Here is a 25,470-nt window from a genome sequence, read left to right as displayed (position 1 = left end):
GTAACCAAGCAAAAAAAATATCACTCAAAATTTGTCAAAAATATTTTATTTGCTTCTCCTTCGATGACTTAGTATGGTTTTAATTGATTTTTAAAATTTTCACTTTCCTTGCGAAGTCAATGCTTACTGACATGGTCTCTTAAATTCTGATCATTAAAATGTTTTCTAGGTGATTGAATTATAAAATAAATAGCCTTACTTGGTGTTTCATGTGGTTATGAAGATTGTGAACATTTCAGGAAAATAATATTCATGTAAATATACCCCCGCAAACGAAGTTTAGGGGGGGGGGGGGTATATTGGTTTCACCCTGTCCGTCTGTCTGTCTGTAGACACAACTTTGTCCCCCCTATAGAATGTTTTACTACTGCATGGAACAGTCTGAAAATTTGTACATATGTTGATCACCATCTGAAGATGTGTACCTGCAGTTTGTTTTAAGATCAGACAAGATTTAATGATTTTATGACTGTTTTCATTTTCCTTGTTCCGGTGTTAAAAAGTAAGGGAGGTAATTCTTACAGATTTTAATAATTAATACCGGTAGTATTAAAACACTCTATAATATATTTATATAAATACATCCAGATAGAGGGTTTTTGTCTGTATGTCTTAACAAAATTTATTTTTTATAAGTATTCTATCAACTGACAATGCAAAATTTTTGTTTGTCAAAGATTAATTCATAGGAGCTAATAAGAACATCAAAGACAAGTGTGGCTGAATTCATTAGTCAATAATATTATTATTAATAAAGAAGTGAACTAATTTTAGAAGTTGTTTAATTATTAGTCCAGTAAATTGATGAAGTGAACCTATAGGGCATTAATTTAAATGAAATTCAAAATTACTGATATGATTGTAGTGTTTTGGCAATTTTTAAATTGTTTGTAATATTAAATTTTTTTTTTTTTTTTTTTTTTTCTTTTTTTTTTTTTACATAGTATGGTAATTATGGTAATGTTTTGGGAGTTTATTAAATTTAACAAGCTCATCAAAGAAAATCATAGTCCTGTGGGATCATTTTTCTGATATGGAGTTCCATTGTACCACAGGAGAAAGTGGGGAAAATTTGAAACAACTAATTGCATCTGCAAGACTCTTATTAGAAAGATATTCAAAGTTTTATCAACAGAAGAGCATTGCTTGGCTACCAGTATTTCCTTTTACTGCAAAGGGAGGGGTTATTGTCATTTTGTTGGTTTTTCTTTAAAACAATTAAAATAAAAAAAATATCATCAGATACATAAATTTGTAAATGTATTACTGTTATACATATGTATTTACAGTGAAATTCTGACAATTTGATTTTTTTTTCTTTGTTAACTTTTTTTTATACAATTCTAAACTTTTTTTTATTTGTATGTGTTCCAAAAAAATTATTCAATTCAATTATTTGTCCCATTTGAAATTAGCCTTGCGTGGGTATTAGTCCCATTAGGACAGTTCTAGTTTTTTTCTGCAATGATTCATATTTCTTTATGACCCGTTGCAAAAATGGTTATATACTTACATCCCTCTTTGAATCTGATATCATACTTCTTTCTTCAGTTATTCCATAAAATTACCATGTGCGCGGATCCAGAAAACATTTCCGGGGGGGGGGGGGGTCCGAGGCATATTTGCGATAATTTTACTATATAAATTAAATAAATTTTTCTCGACCCACCTAGCTCCCCCACCTCTAGATCCGCGCATGATTACGGACCGCAAATTCTACTATATTTATGGAAGGTTCACCTGGCACACTTCGATCGATTTTAACTTCATAATTATGGCGAATTTTAGAGTACTTACTAAATTTTTTTTTTACTTTTTATGTCAATTAAAGGCTAGAAAACTGCTTATATTTTTCGCGGACAAACAGATTTAAACTGGTGAAATAGTGATTCGGGTTCACGATCATTTTTCATAGGAAATATAAAAGAAGAAAATAATTTGAATATGTTGTAATATATACCTCCTGTAAATTATCTTCATAACATTACTGATGACATGCCCAGTTCTGGCCCTTCTATCTATGCAACTCTGATAGTTAATGTGCAATTTTTAAAGTATTTTATATAAACAAAGTTAAATGTTTTCTGTTGTACTTGATGAGTAATAGCGATCATCTCCTTCTCCAATGCCCGTTACTCTCTATGCCTGCCTGAACCACCTAAAACCCACTTTTTAAAATTGTGTAAAACAAGTTGCATTATGCTTCAAAAGAACCACGATCAACATGTCTTTTTGTCCGGAATGATTCGAGTTATTTCCTGATGGAACTTGTTATTCATGAATACATTGCATAAGAATAAAATTTTAATAAAAAACCACATGTAACAATGTGTTAAGAAAAACGTGGAGTTGGAAATGAGTATTGGTCAACGAGCATTCAATGATTAAAATATACACATTTACTCGAGCTATTGGTTCTTCCGTATACTGTGGCGACTATTGACGGGCTGCAGAGAGGTCTCTGGTCCCCAGTACAACCGCAATGTGTATTTCATGATAATCAGCTCTCCTAAAATGTTGCCAATAAACCACAGAGGGGCGTATTCTAGTGTTACGATTCCCATGAAATCTCCATGAAACGGCGTATAGTCCCAGGGGCAAGCACCAAATTGTTTCAAAACAAACCCCGTGGAAAACTCCCAGAGGTAAGTCCAAAGAGTGTAGATGAGTATGCGCGCAACAAACGGAACTCGATCTCTCAACTGGAAGTACATCCGTTCAACCACCAAGCCTGAGAGTCCGTAAATTAACAGCACCCAGACACTGGTGTTTCCGGGAAACTTCCAGTTGAGGTTAACCACAAATTCCCAGAGGGCGGTAAACATAATCTCTGTGACGTATCCATGGACGGCGTACACGTAGAAACGCCACCAGATGGAGATTGGCTTTACCTCTGATTCGCTGCCAGACATCTGTAAAATACAAGTGAATATTGTAAATTATTACCTAATCAACGGGATTTTGTTGTTTTATTACAAATTAAATATTTGCGTCTATTTTGAACTGCCGGTCAATAGAATGCGATCTATTAGACCGCCGGTCAATAGACTTCGATCTATTGGACCGCCGGTCAATAGACTGCGATCTATTGGACCGGCAACGTATTTCAGAACGCGGGTATGTTAATGTTACATCCTTTCGATAGTTCTCAGGGAATGTATATTCCTTTACATAGACGCTGTTTTTAGTACTTGGTGAAACTAAATTCATTGTTATCAAAATGCATGGAGTATCAAATAATCAAAAGTTTTAAAGCTTTATATAGGGTAAAAGACTATTTAAAATCTACTGGGTTGAAGACTCCCCCTTCTTTGTGTAAACTAATATTAAATTGATATGTTGTAATGCATGCAACATGTTTTGTGCATGTAAAAGATGAAAATAAAATCTGAGTATATTGCATAATCGCACGAAAACCATCTGTAATTTGCAAATTGTAAACCCCGAAAACTAAAAAAGGAATTAGGTAATAAAACAATTATTTGATGCTTGAACAGTCAATAGACCAGAATTTTTTCCCTTGGTGCAGGGAACAGCACAGTATGATCTATTGCCCTCGGCCGTTGGCCTCGGGCAATAGATCATACTGAGCTGTTCCCTGCACCTCGGGAAAAATATTCTGGTCTATTGACTGCTCAAGCATTAAATAATTGTATACTATTAGATAACAAATGTTTTTGATATAAATTGCTGAGCTCTATCATTGATAGAGCTCAATGGCTCATTTTATATATGTGCGAATCTTACAAAGTTACACAACACTGAATGACAGACAATCATAATCTGACATAGGTCTTGGGTTTTCCCCCAGTTATGAAGGGTAATCGTGTTCAAAAATCCAGACACGTTATAACTTGTAAATCCGAATATGCAATCATGTTGGTGTGCGAGTCTGAGGATTAAAGTGTGTATTTCTGATCGTGTAACCTATAAAACTCGGGTATAAACACATGAAAGATTTGACTAGTAACAGTCTGAGTAAATCAAAAATATCGAAATACCACCACCATTTTAATGAAATAAAGTATGGAGTCGGACGTTCTGTCTAAACTTGGCCATGAGATAGTTTCTATGAATTTTAATTATACAAGTCCCTTTCAATTGATTTGCAATGGTCATCAGGTCTAATTACCCAGTATCTGCACGGATGTTAAAAGCATTTCTAATCTATTCGTAAGCTAATAACATATTTGCAGTGTTGGGGTATCAAAGTCCAACCTACGAAATTTACATAGGCCTTGGATGTCCTTATATATAATTTCATGTCATTATTCAAATCTGACTTGGTCAAAGTTTCGTAGCAGTGAGGTAGGATGTAAATAGCAGTTTCTAAGTATATATAATAACTGTCCAATAATGAAGACCCCCTCCCCCTTTTCCATATCTATATAGTCATTTAAAAATACAGGCCTACATATATATACGAATTATATAATGTATTTGAAATTGTCAAGGGCATTTAATTTTAACTTAATAATGGATTGTCGCGATAATGCTCAAACATGCCGCATATTACATAGATACAAATCATTGAAATCCACGATTGTTTATGTTACTCATAAACAATAATGTATAAATACATTGTATAACACTATAGGTCTATATAATATTTCCCGGTAATGCCCACTCATTACCCAGTCTCTTGCTGTAAAAACATTTCTATTAAATGGTGTGCAAAGATTAATATCTTCCTATATCTATTATAATATACAAGTTGTACACCATCGCCTACGGGATTTTCATACAAACAAGGTCCAAAATAATGTTATAATTAAGCTTGCTAAGGTAAGGTAACGGTTACATTTACATTACGCTAAGCCCGTTCGTAGCCAAAGCGACCAAGTAATTTTAAATATTAACTGATTCACTTTCTCTCTGTATAATAATTTAGGTATAGATTGATTAATGATACAAGTGAAACAGTAAATACATACTTTGTATTCATAAACACCTGGTAAACATGAATGCAATAGATCTGGTATACTGCGTGTCCGATGTAAACACAAGCGAGGAAGAGTAAACGTTAGAAAAAAATCGGAGAACTACAATATTTCCGGAGTGTCATGCCTATCTAAAAAAAAAAAGAACCAAAAAAACCCATATCACTGAAGTATTTCTACTATCAATTTAATGATAATTCGATGTCTTTCTATTGATTTTAAAAACACGTCATTAAGGTGTGAATCGAAAACCGGGGGTGTTAGGAACTTTTGAATGCTATGAAAGTTTAATATGGAACTGTTGAAATCGCATTACACCATAATAATTGATTGATAATTTAACACATATTAACGTTCTATATGATATATTCTGACCAATTTTGGCATGGACCCCAGTGATGTACAATAAAGAAGACGGAACTAAAGTGATAAGGTCATGCAAAATATGAGAAATCAACTACATGTAGCGATGCACTAAATAATTTAATACATGTATATGTAACACAAATCAAAGCCAGTTGTTATAAATTAATTGTTCGTGTAAACATCTTTTCAAAAGTTTAACTTGGTTTAAGCAGTTTGAGATAAATTCGGATATCGCCATTTTCGTCGGTTCTATTGGTAACCAAGAAGTGCGAGCCTGCGGGGTACACCCTCTCCTCTTCTTCATACATAGCAAACTTCTCTAAGTTTCGTGGCTGCCACCGGCACACGCATGTATTATCAAAAATGAACATGGTCGGGTGAGTGCTGACTTCCTCTTCCGGTTCGCACGTTGGAAATGGTATTGCCTTCTCGTAAGACACGGAACTGGACACGAAAGAGAGCCACGCGAATTTAACGCCCTTTATGTATTTTTCTTGGTGATTTTTCGTTAGTAAGACTTTGCGATATGTTGTATTCGATTCCTTTCCAAGTTTGTCCCAATACAGAAGCAGAAGTTGATAAACCAATATGTATGGACCCAATGCCAAATCTTCCGCAGTTGGTCTATAGCCATGCGATCTCTGGCGTCTTAGGGCTGTGTTAACTCGAGTATACAATCTTGTTTCCTCGTTGGTGTATACATTTACGATCGTCTTGAAAAAACTCTCTCGACTTTCACATTTCTTGATTTGTTCACTGTAATCTTGGCAAGACAGAAATACAGATTCGGACAACTTGTCTCGGACGATTTTCCACATTTCGGTAGTATTCATAGAAACAAAGATGTCCTCTAAAACAGCAGTTAATGGTTTTGAAGAATCAATGGTCAGAGGGTGAAATGTATTTTTGTACGCCGCCAAGGTTAAACGAAGAAGACCAAGTTCCCCAGGTTATGGACATGTTGACGGCATGGATGAAACGTGTCGATCTCTTGCTTTTCTATCCCGCAGACAAAGCTGTGCAATAGCTTAGAAACTTCGTCATAATTGAAATTTTCGGCTATTTCAAAAGCTGTGAGTCCCCCGTCATCCCCGATCTCGGATTTACCTTCTTTTGCCTTGCCATATGTATCAATGGTAGACATCTGCAGAAGTCTTGTGACTACCTCGGCGTTATTCCACCAGACGGCCTGCTGCAATACGGTCCAACGCCGGTTTTCAAGACAACAATTTACCATATACGGCTTTCATTAAAATGTCCCATACTTTTTCCCATTTCCCAAATTTAGCCGATTCTAAAAGTAAAGCCAAGTCTTTGTGATCTTGTTCAACAGAACTCGTCGTAGAACTTATGGTTCCCATACTCTTTGATGGCTGATACCTTTTAAAAACCCTTTCTGTGTAACTGCGTAGAAGTTTTATTGCCGCTAAGTCGGAATTTTGCCTGCATATATATTTAGCTTTCGAAAGCGAAAGAAGCTGGCGTTAATTTAAATATGGATAGGACAAATGCTACACCCCTGCGAATGTTATTGTCATTTAAATTTTAGATCACCCTTTCAGATTCGCAGTAAAAATCGTGCCTCGTCTTTATAGTCAATTTTAGAGAATCTAGGTACTTGCAGTCAAATATAAATTCTACTGCAGTAGAGGTTTATTGATTTTAAACTTTATCTTCATTAATTGGTGGATAAATGTGTTCTAGTAATAAATGTGACAATACAAAAAATAGTTTTTTTCTGCTGTTGTGACAATTAACATGCGTAGTAGAGACCCCCCCCCCCCCCCCCGAATTAATTTTCGATGCGCGCCTGCCCTAGTAATAACATCAATAGTGAAACAGACTATACTATTTTATGCAGAATGTCCCTTGAAAATGGCTCGATATACTAAGTTTTTATGCAAAACATTCACCCATTATTTTTTTTTAAACATGGTATTGCACACCACAAGCATCAAACATGGCTATGATTTTATTAAGCAGCCCAATGTTTATATTATCAACCATTCTACACGTGGTTGAACACGAACGATAACTCTGTTCTGAATATCATCGTTTAATTAAAAAAACCACTAGATGGTGAAATACGACATACATCTTTAAAGATGTTGATGTTTTAACATAAATCAAAGTATGATATGATATGAAAATCGACCAGTATAGTACTTACGTATTTTGAGAATATTATCCGAACACTTATACTTCCGCTCGAAATTTCACAGGAACTTTGATTTGAACCTGGTTTGGGGTGAATTATTGTAAAGTAATGCATTACATTACCATCACTTCATGAATTTGATTACCATTGCTTAATTTTCTTGAAGTAATGCATTACATTACCATTACATGAGTAAAGTAATACATTACCATTACTTTGTGAAAAGTCAATAATTTTTGAAAAAGAAATTTAAAAGCTGAATAAAGAGTTTTTGAAAATGTTTCAGTTATAAAAAACGCTTAAACATATCCACATGTCATGTTCACTATCAGGTAAAATTTAATGACGTATACAAGATTGCTGTTGCACTTTATGATCATCAAAGTTTCAAAGGTTTCATCTTTTTACTGCATCCTGTCGGGTTTGAAAATCTAAGATATGGTCGTTCAGGCAATAGTAGAAAAAATACATGAATCTTGTATTTTCTATCAGTCCAATCTATTTTACTTAATATACAACAGAGAGAAAGAAAGAGAGAGAGAGAGAGAGAGATTATTTTCAAATGGATTATAATACTGGAAGTAATTTTTAAGCTTCCAGAGATCATGGTTAGACAGCCAGTGCATTCTTTTTAGTGCATTCATGTTTGCTTTTAAGGGTGCATGTCTGCTCTCTATTCTAATGGAACACAGTTAAAAGAAGGGTGGGGATTGGGGTGTTGATACAAAACAATAGATTGTTTTGATACTTAGATTATCCTGGGGGCATTGTGTGTTGTTGACACTTTCTTCACAGTAAAGAATTCATTGAATGCACAACTAATTGGAGTATTTAAAATTCTTAATAACAACACTAATTAAATGTTAATGATGTTATTATAGCTAGTTATATTGACAATTTAAGAATGGATATTTATTTAATTATTTTTAAATCATACAACTAAAATATGTTTATCTTTAGAATTATTTTTCTTCTTTAAAACATTTTTTTTAGTCAAATACAATTTCAGTTAAACAATTCATCCTAATTTTAAAGATAGAAAAACTTAGTAGTGCAAAGTAATGCCATGTAATGCCAGCATTACACTAGATTTTGGAAAGTAATGCATTATATTACCATTACTTGTAATGCTAAATTTGTGACATAACACATTACTTTGAAAACATATAATGCATTGCAATGCATTGTCATCACATTTAGCATTACCCCAAGCCTGAACTTTGAACATAGTTTATTGTTTATTTAATTTATAACATACAGGTGTATACAAATGCTTAGGACACAAGTTCTAACAACTTACGATGTCTTCACCATTAAAATCTTTTTTTAAAAATACAACTGTTATAACATGATATGAATTTGTAATTACAAAACAGCAAACTACACGATATCTACGAGTTTAAGAAACATGCACATAACTGAACTGTATAAAATGAATCCATTAGTTTCGTTGATGTACAATTGAGAATAATTGCTTGTTAATATCAATGGATGTAATGACACATCGCCCCATAATAAAATATAAGTATTAATTATATGAAAATTGTCTAATTGTAGCAGATTAATATTATTATGTGATATTCATTTTGTGTAAATTGCAATTGAGTATGCAATGGGGTCTTGGCTTGGTACGTAATTATTACTATGTATGTTTAGCTTGCGCCTACTAGGTGTAAAAAACGGAGGTAGCTTTAGCTATACTTTTAGATTTATATAATGAATTCTTAAATCTTTGTATGGAAGTTTAATTTCTTACTCCAATACTTAGTGCATTCCACAATTTTATTGTGTCCGATACAAATAATTTCTTAAATGATTCTGTTCTACACTTAGGTAAACTACAATTTTCAATATTCCTAGTTCTGTATGCAGAATCGTTACCCAAAGTAGTCTGTCCCTAGATATTTTTGCTGCATATTTTCTTAAATCGTTTCATATTCATAATAGATACTTCTTCTTTCAGACGATGTTCATTCAATAATATGTAAAAATCCAAATATTTCCGATTTGAAACGCCCCTTCTACATGTAGCTTAATTGTCAGGTTTCAATACACGGCTAAACATAAATACTAGTCGTCTCCGGAGATTTTCAATCGTTAAAGAGATGAAGGTACCCGTATAATAACATTAAAAAAATATGCGAGGTATTCCGAGTGACTTCCGAATGGAGAAAAGGTCTGGTATTCGCCCCAAAACGAAGTGAAAACGCAGTGGCGGGGTTGGGCACCAGACTAATCAACATTCCAAATTATAAATCTCGGTGAACTCTGTTTTCGTTCCTGTGAAGTTTTACGAGGGAAAAATGATAATGCGTGAATGAAGTTAACTTTTGGAATTTTTCCCCTCATCAATTTTATTTGGTATGTGTACTAAAATTGTCCAAATGCGCAGCATTTAAATATCTTGGGATAGACTGTAGGAATAAAATGAGATAACCATTCAGGGACACAGTTAGACTGGTCCTCTGTCTCTGTCGTACATCGCGCATATCAGACAGGCATTGCCAGTCTAGGTCACAGTAATTGTAGATCTTGTACATACATGAGGCGGTATGCTTAAACGTCCTTCTTCTCAGTGCAGAAAGAGATTCCAAGCCCGTTTCAAAATATAAGGATGTTTTTGAAGCAATAATTGGTAACTCGATCTGTAGCAATACAGGCAGGGAAAAACTGATCTTTCTTTAATTTGTCAATGCCATTTTGGCTACATCCATCCCCAACAGTTGCACTAAATTAATATCTAAATGTATGTACATGTATATGTAACACAAACCAAAGTCGGTTATCATAAATTAATTGACTGTGTAAACATCTTTTTAAAAGTTTAACTTGAAAGCAGTTTAAGATAAATTCGGATATCGCCATTTTTGTCGGTTCTGTTGGTAACCAAGAAGTGCGAGCCTGCAGGGTACACCCTCTCTTTTTCTTTATACACGGCAAAATTTTCTATGTTTCGTGGCTGCCACCGGCACACGCATGTATTATCAAAAATAAACATAGTCGAGTGAGTAGTGACTTCCTCTTCCGGTGCGCACGTTGGAAATGGCACTGCCTTCTCGTAAGCCACGGAACTGGACACGAAAGAGAGCCACGCGAATTTAACGCCCTTTTTGTATTTTTCTTGGTGATTTTTTGTAAGTAAGACTTTACGATATGTCGTACTCGACTCCTTTCCAAGTTTGTCCCAATACAGAAGCAGAAGTTGATAAACCAATATGTATGGACCCAATGCCAAATCTTCTGCAGTTGGTCTAAAGCCATGCGATCTCTGGCGTCTTAGGGCTGTGTTAACTCGAGTATACAGTCTTGTTTCCTCGTAGGTATATACATTTACGATCTTCATGAAAAAACTCTCTCGACTTTTACATTTCTTGATTTCCTCACTATAATTTTCACAAGACAGAAATACGGACTCTGACAACTTGTCTCGGACGGTTTTCCACATTTCGGTAGTATTCATTGATACAAAGATGTCTTCTAAAACAGCAGCAATGGGTTTTGAAGGATCAATGGTCATTGGGTGAAATGTATTTTTGTACGCCGCCAAGGTTAAACGAAGCAGACCAAGTTCCTGGTTCTGAATATTTTGACGGCATGGATGAAACGTGTCAATCTCTTGGTATCCTATATCACTGACAAAGCTTTGCAATAGTTTAGAAATTTCGACATACTTGAATTTTTCGGCAATTTTCAAAGCTGTGAGTCCCCCGTCATCCCCAATTTCAGATTTACCTTCTTTTGCCTTGCAGCATGTATCAATGGTAGACATCTGTAGAAGTCTTGTGACTACCCCGGTGTTATTATGCCAGACAGCCTGCTGCAATACGGTCCAACGCCGGTTTTCAGGACAACAATTTACCATATACGGCTTTTTCGTTAAAATGTCCCATACTTTTTCCCATTTCCCAAATTTAGCCGATTCTAAAAGTAAAGCCAAGTCTGTGTGATCTTGTTCAACAGAACTCGTTGTAGAACTAATAGTTCCCATACTCTTTGATGGCTGATACCTTTTAAAAACCCTTTCTGTGTAACTGCGTAGTAGTTTTATTGCCGCTAAGTCGGAATTTTGCCTGCATATATATTTAGCTTTCGAAAGCGAAAGAAGCTGGCGTTACTTTAAATATGGATAGGCCAAATAATAGTAGATCAAATAAATTCATATTTTAGGGCGAATCATTCGGACGTTGCAGGATTTGATCAAGTGATCAAAAATCATATTGACGGAAACTTTTTAACATTTGTCATCTTTTTCTTAAAACTGAAATTCCTGTACACTATGTTTAAGTTGGTAACGGTCCAATAGTCCGTAGGTTCATTAGTCCGAACGCCACTAATCCGAAGGTTCATTAGTCCGAAGGCCAAGTTGTTTGAAGGTTCATTGGGCCAAAGGCCCAGTAGTTCGATGGCCCACTAGTCCGAAGGTTCATCAGTTTGAATGCATCACAAGTACATGTACATAGTTTTTAAAATTTTCCAGGAATTAATTGAATCTATCAATTTATTTCGTAAGAATTCGTCATTCAAATGCAAAAGTAGTAAAAATGATTCGAATTTAACCAGTTAATTAATATTATAATTTGTCTTTTAAGACCAAAAATTTAAGTGTATGCTTTTGATTTAATTTACTGCAAATTAAGTACATGTACTTGCAAACAAGTATCAATTCTCCAAGAGTCTCAATGCACATTCAGTTCTACGTTTTTAACCCTACCCCTTTAAAATCTGTATTTTTTTTTTAAATTTCAGATAAACAAACCCGCACACTACTTCTAAAATACAATGTTTATTTCCCTCCTTTCAAAATATTGGTACATTTTTTATTCATTTGTTTTTCACTTTCTATAAATTTGATTTATTTTTTTTTCGACTTGAATTCACGAAGATTCTTTTGGATTCGTTTTGTTTCAATGTTATATATTGTTCCCCGGCCGCTTTTTGTTTCAGTATAATTTCGTTTCGGACTTATTAGGTCATTTAAATACTACTATGGCGTGTAAAACGTTTCATCATCTTCTATTCAAAATCTTCGCTATTCTTATTCTTAAACATGCAATTTTTAATCATTAAAATTCTCATTCTCATTCCAAAAGATGTTATTCTAAAACATATTTATTGCAACTCTTCAACACATCTGCATACATGTACATTATAGAAATAGTGCCTGTCTGGGAGGGTAACAGTTAAAATTGACACTCCGAGGAAACCATTGTCAACCGACGCGAAGCAGAGGTTGACAATGGTTTTTGAGGGGTGTCAATTTCAACTGTTATCCTCCCTTACAGGCACTATTTATTTTATTATACTGAATGTCTTAATTTTAGAGAAATTTTTACTGCTTTTATATAGAAATGACGTGAATTCTACGGCGAACCGTAGGCGCATAATTTACGCGCATGTAACAATTCGTTTAATTATACTTTCATGTTAAATACTGAAATCTGATTGGTTTAGACGTAGTTGATGATCCGTTCTATTACCCTCAGCGTAAGCAACACACTTGGCAACGGGTAACACAACGAAATGGTATTGCAGACCTATATATAAAGATAACAATTCATGTTTTGGTATTCTTCTTTCGTATTGTTCTGTGTTCTAGACCTCCAAGAACTTGTTAATGTAAAAATTATTAATCAAACCTGACCTGTTTAGCCTTCACAACATTTACTACATCAAGTTTCGGACTAATGAACCTTCGGACTAGTGGGCCTTCAGACTAAAGAACATTTGGACTAGTGGACCTTCACACTAATGAACCTTCAAAGTACTGGACCTTCGAATTAATAAACCTTTGGGCTACTGGGCAGACCCCGTTTAAGCTTCATTCCATATTTCTCCGGGATTGTTTTTTTTATCTGATTCCCAAGGGTCACACTTACACTCGGACCTATACGTGAAAAAAACCCCAAATAATTATGAAACATAGGTAATCACAGATTACAAAGCTCACCGAGACGAGACATCGCCCTTATGAGACTTCACCTTTATGAGACCACCTTTATCATATTAAATGAAAATCATACTTTATGATCTTGGATATTCATGGATTCTGTTTTGACACAATATCGTATATCATCTGTTAAAAAATTGTATGATAATCATATCTTCATATGTTAATCAATACAATAATATAAAATTAAATATTGCACCCTATCATATTTACAACATATATCATATAATGCAATAAAATACCATAATAAACAATGATGAGATATGATATTGTAACGTATGATATGACATTGTATTGTGTTAAACATTATTGTATTTGATCACATAATACAATATCATAATATATAAAACAATATAGTATTATATTACAATATCATATTACAAAATACATCATAACATTGAAACATATGATATTATATTGTATAATATAGTATGATATTGTATGATACTGTATCATTTTTGATACATAATATGATATTGTATCATATGATACAATATAATATGATACAACATTGTATCATATTAAATGATACAATATTATGTGATTAAGTAAAATATTATATATTACAATATTATATTATACATATTGTATCATATGATACAATAATGTATTTTACAATATCATACAATACCATTTCATGTGATATGATTATATATCAATATCATATTATATAATATTGTATGATACGATATAATATAATATTACATTATCACATAGTACAATTTCATGTGATGTAATTCTATATTACAGAAACCAATATCATATTATACAATATCGTATGATACAATATTATAGAATATACAATAATGTATCATAGGATACAATATTATATTTTGCAATAACTTATGTAATAGTATCATGTGAGAAAATAATAAATAAAAATACAATATAATATTATACAATATTGTATCATAATATACAATACTATACATAACAATATCATGATACAATATCATATCATAAAATATCAAAAAAAATGATACAATATCATATTGTATCATGTAACTTTTTATATTGTTATACTTTCATGTTAAATACTGAAATCTGATTGGTTAAGACGCAGTTAATAATATTTACTATTACCCTCGGCGTTAGCAACGCACTTGGCAACGGGTAACATTAAAAAATGTTACATGCGCGAAAATTATGCGCGTACGGTTCGTTGTAGAATTCACGTTATTCCTATATAAAAGCAGTAAAATTTTCTTAAAAATTTTAAAAAAGACATTCAGTATAACAAAATAAATTGTGCCTGTTTGGGAGGATAACAGTTGAAATTGACACCCCTCGAAAAGCATTGTCAACCTCCGCTTCGCGTCGGTTGACAATGGTTTTCTCGGGGTGTCAATTTCAACTGTTACCCTCCCAAACAGGCACTATTTATATAATATTACATTTGATATTATATTTTGTTATACTTTCATGTTAAAAACTGAAATCTGATTGGTTAAGACGCAGTTAATAATATTTACTATTACCCTCAGCGTTAGCAACGCACTTGGCAACGGGTAACATTAAAAAATGTTACATGCGCGAAAATCATGCGCGTACGGTTCGTTGTAGAATTCACGTTATTCCTATATAAAAGCAGTAAAATTTTCTTTAAAATTTTAAAAAAGACATTCAGTATAACAAAATAAATAGTGCCTGTTTGGGAGGATAACAGTTGAAATTGACACCCCTCGAAAACCATTGTCAACCTCCGCTTCGCGTCGGTTGACAATGGTTTTCTCGGGGTGTCAATTTCAACTGTTACCCTCCCAAACAGGCACTATTTATATAGTATCATATTAAACAATATTGTTTCATACCATACAATATTATATCATAGGAATCATGTTATATCATTTATCAACAAACACATCTATCTATCGAGCAGGTTTGAGTGAGGTAGGAGATTTCTTTAGCATCCTTGATAATGAAGATCAGGCTCTGCATCTGAAGCAACCTCTGCGTTTCCTTTATAATATAGTTAAATCAACTATGCAAGCTATCATCTATAAAACATGTGACCTGTTCCAAAAAAACTAAACCTAATCCAGCATCCGAAACCTATGGCTCAGATTCAGCATTCAAGCCTGTCAGGTGCATCAGTATACATAAGACGCATCATCCATGCAAGTTTGGTGAAGTTCGAACCAGAAATAACTAAGATATCATCATCAGAGGGCACTAGCAATTAAAACCTTAACCTGCTCCAGCATCCGCAACCTATGGCTCAGATTCAACATCCATGCCTGTCAGGTTCATCTGTATCATAAGACACACCATCCATTCAAGTTTGGTGAAGTAAGGACCTGTAATAACTAAGATATATTTTTTAGCATCCTTGATAATGGAGATCAAGCTCTGCATCTGAAGCTTCCTCTGCGATTCATTCATATTACAGTTTAATCAACTATGCAAGTTTGAAATAGTACTATTATCTATTAAAGATGTGACCTGTTCCAAAAAACTTAACCTTATCCAGCATCTGAAACCTATAGCTCAGATTCAAGCCTGTCAGGTGCATCAGTATCATAAGACGCAACATCCATGGAAGTTGTGTGAAGTTAGGACAATTAATAACTAAGATGTAATCATCAGAGGGCACCTGTTTCAAAAACTTTAACCAGCTCTAAACACCCTTAACCTCCTCCAGCATCCGAAACCTATGGCTCAGATTCAGCATTCAAGCCTGTCTGGTCCATCAGTATCATAAGACCCACCATCCATGGAAGTTTGGTGAAGTTAGGACAAGTAGTAACTAAGATATAATAATCATCAGAGGGCACCTGCAACAAAAACTTTAACCAGCTCTAAAATCCTTAATCTCCTTAGGCATCTGTAACCTATAGCTCAGATTCAGCACCCAAGCCTGTCTGGTGCATCAGTATCATAAGACACACCATCAATGCAAGTTTGGTGAAGTACGGACCAGTAGTAACTTAGATATTGCTATCAAAGGGCACCTGCAACAAAAACTTTAACCTGCTCCAAAAACCTTAACATCCTCCAGCATCCGAAACCTATAGCTCAGATTCAGCACTCAAGCCTGTCTGGTGCATCAGTATCATAAGACACACCATCCATGCAAGTTTGGTGAAGTACGGACCTGCAGTAACTTAGATATTGCTATCAAAGGGCACCAGCAACAAAAACTTTAACCTGGTCCAACAACCTTAACCTCCTCCAGCATCTGAAATTTAGGACTCAGATTCAGCATCCAAGTCTTTCAAGTCCATAATTAGGTCCAGATGCATCATCCATGCAAGTTTGGTGAAGATAGGACAAGTAATGGCTTAGATACAGGACCTGCAACAAAAACTTTAACCAGGTCCGGACGCTGACGCCGACGCCACCGCCGACGCCGGGGGTATAGCATAAGCTCCCCTTGACTTCGTCTCGGTGAGCTAAAAAATTGAGCAACATTTTAATTTAATACAAAAACTTGTTCTATCAGAGCTCGATATAACCGCAAAAGTTTAATTGATGTTGTGTTTTAAAAGAATTTTACCGAGGAATCTGCAAAACTTCAATCTATCCATTATTTCGCTGTGTCTGCTTACGATCTACACGAGTTTTACTGTAATAAGTAAAAATCGCTGCATGAGAAGGTTGCCATTGCTATGACGTTTTCAGAGAGCACACATTTCTCAATAACCATGTTTACTACTCGATTTTCATTTTTTTCATATTAACAGCGTTTAATGTTGCTTAAGAATGCTTAAAGTTTTTATACATGAAAGTTTGTGAACAGGTATACTAGTACTATTCTATAAATACATTTTAATGATTTATCAACAAATAATAGAGCTGAATTGTGCTAAAAACTTTTAGAATTCCAATAAAATTTCATTTTCTACCTTAGTAAGGGATTTCCATGTTCATATATGGTGTGTATTTTGTAAAGACATTCAAATTTAAGCCGGCTCTATACACCACTTTTGATGACACAGTACGCAAAAAAGTATATTTGGAAGCATGAAATATTCCGGTACTGGCTGATTTAACCTGAGGCGAATTGTATGGGGACCGCTCTTTTGAAAAAATTGTTAAATGAATATATTTAATTTAATTGGAAAATTCATTACTTACGAGTAATGTGGTATATGTCCGAAGGATATATCCATCATATGACAAAAAAAATTCTTAGTTTGTTAATAGTGAAATGTTTACAAATTATTTTACAAAAACACAAATAAAAAACATTAAAAAAATCTTTAAAAAAAACCCTACAGTACAGAGGCGGATCCAGCAATTTGGAAAAGGGGGGAGGTCCAGTTGATGAAAATCAATACGTGCAAAATTCATTATTTGTCAATAACAAGGACTTTTTGAACGTATTCCGTGCGTTAAAATAAACATTTATCTCGTCACTATCTATTTCATTGCTATTCTAACATCAGAGTGCACTGCATTATTGAGCGTTTTACAGTTTTGGTTTAGGAAAGGAAGATTTGCATAATTTCTAGCCTTAAAAAAAAACAAGTCTCCAGCATTGAGAACGTGCGTCTATGCTTAATAGAAAAGAAACACTAAGAAACAAAAAATAATTCAGACTAATTACGACAAACTATTATAAAAATGGATTTTTTTAGTAATTTTTCTTATGCAAGTGTGTCTTTAATGTTAAGATTCTGAACTATTTATCGATTTTGATTTCTATCGATTGCCTTTTTAAATAAAGGTCTAAATGATAGGATATGACAAAAGAATGGGGATAATTTATCTGCTGAATAGATTGTACATGTGTAATACAATGGTACAAGCAATTTTCGTCCCAGGGAACTTGATGTGATGTCTGTAGTGGGTGCGCTACATTATCCGGCACTAGTACAGATGCGATCATATAATTATTTAGGAGAGTTTTGAAAAGTTGTGCATTTTCATAATGGTTTACATATAAACCCTTTTCACGGTATTTTTGTGACAGAATTTCCGATTGTTGGAAACAAAAAAAAAAGCTTTCTATTGCGTTTCATGTGGTTAGGAAGGTAGCTAGCATTCCAGAAAAATGGCATAATCCGCATAAGTAACGTAATCATGTAATTTCATTTGTATTTTTCTTTGTATTTTTGTATAAAACGAATTAAAACTTATCTATTATGATTACTTAAGTTAATTAATTAAACAATACATTTGAAAGCGGCTTTTATAAGTAAAACGAATGCGTGTACTCGTACGCGTACTTAAACGTCGTTTTACTCGCTGGTCTGTAAGTTCAAAACTGTATGAACTATAATCGATTTTTTTAAGAAATAGAGTATTAAATACATTGTAGATGTTATTATAAATCTGTGTTTTTAAAGATACTGCTTAATTTTTTTTTATTTTCCACACGTTTACTCAGTGTAGTAAACACCGGATGCTGAAGATCACTAGAGGATTACTTTATTTCGATAAAAAAAAAAATTATGTCCCAGAAAAAAAGGGGGGGGGTCCGACCCCCGGAACCCCTCCCCCTCTGGATCCGCCAATGTAGTATCCCTATCATTTTAATATTTGATAAGTATATGTTTTGTGGTCTTCTTTTGAAAATTGGAATAAACTGTTGGTGTATAGAGCAACCTTAAGGCCTTTTATATATATTTTTCATAAATAAGTTAAAATAACCCATTGAAAATTTTAAAGACTTTTTTCAAAGACAAATCAGCGTGGTTTTTTTGTTTTTTTTATAATTTGTTTGGTATATATATTATCGAGGTAACAAATTGAAAATTAATATTACGTACCGTGATAAATTTTTACTTTTTATATCTTTAATACACCTAAATAATTTTCTACATGACTTCAAGAGGCTAAATTTGGTGATGTTTAATATCTTAATTAATTTTTTGTTACCATGGTTTTGGATATCATAAGCAACTTATTCATAGTACTTTGATACTTTTTAAATCAAGTTTTATTTATGTATTCAATATAAAGAAAATCGATGGGTTTTCGTATTGCGCCACCTTTATAACATCGATTTTTCAATTTATTTTCATTTTTCTTATTTAAAAGTAAGATATTGTTTATCATGCATTCATTGTTTGTATTCGTTGGTCAGTACACATCAAATCTAAATTTAAAAATATTTGATGGATAAACAATGTCACATGGTAGTCAAATACCCATAGATAACCCGGCCCTAAATATTTGAGCTAAAAAAAGGTTAAGATTTCGGTGGATTAAATAATTTTTGTTCGATTGGTAACTTTTGATGGACATTTTGGTACACCGGTTACCAATCAAAAGTAAGTGGTACAGGACCACCATTGCCTGTACGTATTGTCATTTTATTATCTTGAAAACAATTTTCTTTGACATATCTGTCTCTTCAACGTGTGTTAATATTGTATATAATATGTTTATTCATAATTGATATTTGCAAAGCCTTCCTAAGCCACATTTTACATTACATTTTTATTTTTTGGAAAATACACGCATAAAAATAGAACAACTGAGACGTCTCTATAATTACACATGCATTTGAGATATCATTTTACACCCCATTGATACAAGATCAATAGGATAGTGACAGCGTGAACAATGAAACTGCTACCGAAACCTTAAAAACCCCCAGTCATTATATGCAAGAAAATCCTTTCTGTTTTGGGATTGATTTTTTTTTAATATGCCTGACCTGGTTTCCGACTCTCTCAACTCTGAACCCCCTCCCCCCTTCCAATGGGAAGTCTGGGGTGCAGGGCATGGATTCCATCCATTGAACTTTCAAGTTTTAAGTCAATCACCGGTAGTACAGGATACTTAAAATTTACGTGTACACACCATTATCATAATGTAATTTTGCAAAAAATTGCAAAAAACAATAAATGATGTTTGATTCTTTCTCCAGAATTGGGGGGGGGGGGGCACTTTTTAACCAGTTGTAACCAGTTTCCCAGGAAAAAGGCTACTAGGTCTATATACATTTCTATATTGATATTGATTTTTAATAAGAATAAAACTTAAACAAACAAAAGCATCAATGTTCTTTGATGGAGTATCGGGGCTAATTTATTTTTAATTATTTACATTTTTCAGTGCCTTTGCCTGTGATAACACTACGTATCGATTTTGTACTATATAACTCATAAGTGCAATGGCGTATAATTGGGGCACCAGCGAGATTTGCTTACTTATAATCAATAATCGTACAATGGATTAAAATTATATACATGTACATGCAAATATAAGTAATAAGGAATCATTCTTTGAATATTATGAGGTGCTAATTTCGGTCGGGGCATGATCAAATCAATCATAAAGCCCTTCGGGCTTTATTGGATTTGATCACGCCCCGACCGAAATTATCACCTCATAATACCCAAAGAATGATTCCTTATTCCTTAAATATTATGAAATTAAGTAACGTCCACTACAAAAGTATATTACATAAATCTATGTATTTCTGTAATTATTCACACAAGACAAGGCGTTTACAATCATGCTGGAAGTGAGCGCAGAAAGACAGCAAATACTCACGTGCAATAAAATTTCAAAATCTGGTATTTTGTTTGTAATTTTGTAATTTAAACCTGCACTTACGGCATATTTTTGTGATTCCATAAATTAACTTGTATCTGAATCTCTCAACCTGTCTCCTCCTTTGTCTTCCATAACCCAAAAAGAGAATCATTTGACCAAATTTATATGGGGTTATCGAAAGATTCGTTTTCTCTCCCCCCCCCCCCCCCCCCCCCCCCAGGTCAAAAAGAATTTCATTGTAACGAGAATAAGTTCAATTGTGTAATTTGCAGAAACCTTGAAGAAACGTTATATCTTTACCGAAGTATTGATATTAAATTAAAGTGAAAAAATATGCCATAGATAACCTTTATAAGATTACACTGGTATAAACATACAAACACCTTTTTACTTATTTGCAATTCTTTTGAATTTTTCATTTTTCCTGAAAATGATATTCAATATAAATATAGTGGTATGTTGGTGCATTTACCATTATCAGTCATGCTAAAATATATGCATTATCTTAAGGTAAGGTCATCTAGAATTGCACAAATGAGAGTTTAATTTTTCTCAAAATTTAAAGAATAAAAAATTGGTCCCAGATTGAAATAATGCTGAAGTTTCACTGATATCTTGTGTCAGGCATAACAAGGATTCAAATTCTGCTCTTCAACTCAAATCAGAACTGTTGCTTATTCATACAAATGCCTTATACATGTACATGTAAGATGGATTTGAACTTTACACAGGGCATTTGTTTAAACTTTATAAACATATAGTTTATTTCCAGCCCCTAACAGCAGGGCTGAGTTTCCTGTTCTGTTGCCCCAGGTCTCAGAATACAACACAACTGGTACACTCGTTGATGAACACTGCACCGGGGAGGGAATGGTCCTTAGGAGTTTCCCGGAATTTTTACACCAAAATCTGGTGTACCCTTCTAAATCACCTGAAAAAATCAAGAAATAATTTAAAAGTACACTTAAAAGTATATTTTTCGTACTTACTCTATATACAAGAAAGGATGTCATACTACTGTAGGAGCAGAAATATTGGTTGGGGATTCAATTTTGTTACTTTCGTTGTCAGTATAAATCAATGAAATTAAATCCATGACGAATATTTAACCCAAATATTAATAAATACAATGTTGATGCGATATAACAAAATTTAATGCCAATGAAATTTTGTTTTAAAACAACGAAATTTTAACCCAACGAAATATGTGCTTCTACAGTATATATCATCTTAGGCTAGAGTTTACTGTCTACAATGTACATTGAAGAATAAAAATGAACTTACATCCATACACTAGTTTCTCTGCATCATCCATGTAAACTGGGATTCTTGTTCCCTTATTCTTCATTCCTGTGTACTCAACTAGAACTCTCTTCATTCTCAGGTCCCATAAAAAGGCCTTCAATGAAACAAAATTTTTTTTTACAAACAAAATTACAGATTTACAATGTGTTACGTACTTTATCAAATTCTTGAGAAATACATCTGCCAATTAATTAATACACACTTTTCCAAGAGCATCACTGGCTAGAAGATGGATGTCATCCCATGTTAACTGCAAACTTGTTACGATTCCTGTCATTTTCGGCTGGCTCAGCGTCTGATTAGTATGACTGCGAGTGTCATGGGTAAAAATAGATCCCTTTGTGTTCCCACAGTAGAGGGTGCTTGGGATCTAAAGACAAAATTTTATATTCTCCCTTACTTCATTCATTAAATATAAAACAATAAAGTACTAAAATGAACAACAACTACAATTATTTACGTAGGACTGCTGCTTTCATTAAACATACAGGCACGTAGCATCGTTTTTGAAAGTGGGGGGGCCAGACTCATCCAAAAAATCTTGACAAGTAAAAAAAAAAAAAGGAAAATTTAGAGTTTCCCAAAATCTTCAAAATCCTATTTCTTGGGGGGGGGGGGGGGGAGGGGAGGCTGGCTAAGTATATAAATTTAGATCATGTGAATCAAATCTAACTGAATTTAACACTTATAACCTGTAAACCATGCTGCACATAATTTTAATTTATATCAGTTAAAATGTTTTCAAGTACCATATCAATGCGTCACTGAATTACATACTAACAAGTGAAAGCTCTCAATGTGACAGCAAACCTGATTTTCTTTTGTGTGGACAGTATCCATGGGGTAATAAATACTCAGAATGAAATAAAAAGCTGTAAAAACATTCTTTTGATATGCCATTGCAGACAGCAATTTGTCAAATATTAATTAAATACTTTTTTGCCCCAGCTAGGTATCGCATTTTCTTTAACAGGTCAATGAAATTTCAGCTAACTCTTAATAAAAGAGAAAATCAATTTGTGATTTTATGAAAGAACTTTTATGTTACAATTCAAAATTTCCTAAATAATGGGACATTAAAATTCAGATGCAATCTATCAATATATCAATAAATCTGACATATCATCATATCATATAATGAATGGTATAAAACATGAACTTTGATACAATTTAGAGTATCTCATTTAAGTTGAATATATTGTACCTTATGACTGAAGACTATACTGGAGACGTCACCTCTGTGAGTCGAGATCTCCCAAAGTCGTCTTGTTTCCACCTCTATAAGAAGAGCACCTTTTTCACAACCAATACTGAACTTCCTATAGTCTGGATCCAGGGCACAACACCACACATACTGCTGGCCGATGCTGTAGGAATTTGTTGTCCCACACAAACCTTCATTTGAAACCTGACAAATATGAGCTGTACAGCTTTCATTCCCAAAATACGGCCCTGTTGTATACAGTAAATGTAAAGGCAGGGACTTTTTCCTCTCTGTCCAGTACATGCTTGAAGCACTATTGCACAAATTGAGACTGGGTTTGTCAAAATCTATCACTATATCTCCAGTATTACTCACATCAATGTCAACCATATTAATACATTTGGCTAGACTACTAGAAAGACTCCACATTGATATGAGTTTATCATGGCTAGAGTTAAGTCCTATCACTTTTGGATGCTCCAGAGTCCCATGAATCGATGAAGCACTTAAAGTCTGACTAGGATGATTTTCAATGCATGATATTCTCTTATGGATGAAATATCTTTGAAACTGAAGCCTTGTTACACTTCCCATCTCCTGTTTGCTCATCAGTTCTAGGAAATGGTGCGAGTGCACTTTATCTGTTTGTTTTGTGAGATTCCTAATTCTTTCTGTTTCCAGTGCCTTCTTTTCTATGTTTTGTTTTGTTATTGTATGTCCCAAGCTAGAGAATTGATTGGGCTGGATTTTGAAATATCTTTTCTTCTCGGGGTCATAATAGAACCCTGGTATTTGTATGAATGTTAAGAAAAATCTACGAAGAGAGGAATACATATGCATTTTCTATGGTTTTTCTACAACTTGATTACTTGATCATCAAAGTTCATACCCCTGGAAACTTTTCAACACTTTTTTATGTGTTGGTTGAAAAAAACCCCCCAGTTTTACCTAACAGTTTGATCATAACATGATATTTGCAATTCATTTCAATGACCCACTTTTACTTTATTTCTTAATCAATTATCATGTTAACCAGTACTGTTCCTTTGTTGTTTCATTTGGTCACACAAAAAGTTATACATAGCTTCAAAACCTTTACTTTTACTTTTACTGCAATTGTGCTGAAAGAGCTGCAACATTTTCAAGAGTGATTTGTTCTTAATTTTTTTTAAGATCATGAGTTCAAAGTTGAAAATTATTGATGGACCTAAGCATGCTAAGTGTGACTTTTTGTACAAATGCTAAATTAAGATAAAAGTAAGAGAGTACCTAAATAAACCTACTTTAGGTATGTAAATAAAGCTATGTAGGTAATTCAAGCTACACATGTACGTAGCTATAAACAGATAAATCTAGTGATTGTACTGGACCTGCATGCTATTAACCAAGAATGCATATACTCATGCATGCACTGGTGTAAATATGCCACGTAGGCTACATGTATTGATAAGTCAGTAACCATTTAAAGGATATCATGGTCTGTTCTTGTACTGGAGCTAGAGGTTCCCTCTGCCAGATGTTCGCCACTACCCGATGATTCTCCGGAAGATGGTCTGAAATCTCGTTTTTTCCGCCATCGTCTCTTTCCTCTGCGACCGTGGGTTGGATTTTGCTCCCTTGCATCTTGACCCCTACCTCCAGTTTTATTCCACCCAGGTTGAGAGTGTCGTGGTTTCATACCAATTGGCAATTCGAAGTTTAAAACATGTTCTACTTTCACTTTCATTCCTAAATTTTGCAGTTTCGCATAAATATTTTTTTTATTTCTGTGCGCGCATGACGAAAAGGGACACATGAGCCCGTCTCAGATATTATTCTGTTTGTTGTTGTTGTGTTGTTGTTTAAAAAGTTGATAAATGTTGCACAACAGTGTACATATTGGCTCCTAAAAGAAAATTAAAGTGAGCGTTCTAATTGTCTTGCGGGGGGGGGGGGGGTATTTTCACTAACTTTACTTCGATTCAATATTTAAAAAGCTGCAATATATGGGTACAAAAATATATGTATAATCTATATTTCTAATTCACTCTTTTTAGTATATCACAAGCATATACAGTGTATGTACATTGTTTTTTTCCGCAAAATAATTAATTGAAAA

General features: G+C 33.8%; 2 protein-coding genes and 2 pseudogenes across 3 annotated transcripts; all 4 read right to left on the bottom strand.

Moving 5' to 3' along the window:
- Positions 1 to 2,289: 2,289 nt before the first annotated feature.
- Positions 2,290 to 10,147, bottom strand: LOC128178187 (transmembrane protein 229B-like). 2 transcript variants are annotated; one of them, XM_052845231.1, is made up of 2 exons: positions 10,007 to 10,147; positions 2,290 to 2,912 (listed from the first exon to the last, which is right to left on the bottom strand). In XM_052845231.1, the coding sequence occupies exon 2, from the start codon at positions 2,910 to 2,912 to the stop codon at positions 2,409 to 2,411; it is 504 nt and encodes a 167-aa protein (XP_052701191.1). In that variant the 5' UTR covers positions 10,007 to 10,147; the 3' UTR covers positions 2,290 to 2,408. The 2 variants fall into 2 exon arrangements, with proteins under 2 accessions (XP_052701191.1, XP_052701190.1); XM_052845230.1 differs by lacking the exon at positions 10,007 to 10,147 and adding an exon at positions 4,935 to 5,034.
- On the bottom strand, positions 5,262 to 6,755 carry LOC128178185 (uncharacterized; annotated as a pseudogene).
- A 131-nt stretch (positions 10,148 to 10,278) lies between the features above and the next one.
- On the bottom strand, positions 10,279 to 11,540 carry LOC128178186 (uncharacterized; annotated as a pseudogene).
- Positions 11,541 to 21,079: 9,539 nt separating this feature from the next.
- Positions 21,080 to 25,182, bottom strand: LOC128177077 (DDB1- and CUL4-associated factor 4-like). Its single transcript, XM_052843606.1, has 5 exons — positions 24,846 to 25,182; positions 23,373 to 24,166; positions 22,371 to 22,538; positions 22,148 to 22,262; positions 21,080 to 21,794 (listed from the first exon to the last, which is right to left on the bottom strand). Exons 1-5 carry the CDS (start codon positions 25,165 to 25,167, stop codon positions 21,604 to 21,606), a joined length of 1,590 nt encoding a protein of 529 aa, XP_052699566.1. The 5' UTR covers positions 25,168 to 25,182; the 3' UTR covers positions 21,080 to 21,603.
- Positions 25,183 to 25,470: the final 288 nt, after the last annotated feature.

This window comes from Crassostrea angulata, chromosome 3 (assembly GCF_025612915.1).
Source record: "Crassostrea angulata isolate pt1a10 chromosome 3, ASM2561291v2, whole genome shotgun sequence".
NCBI lineage: Eukaryota > Metazoa > Mollusca > Bivalvia > Ostreida > Ostreidae > Magallana > Magallana angulata.
Note: the sequence above shows the minus strand (reverse complement) of the source record. Positions and strands in the feature narration are given on the sequence as shown.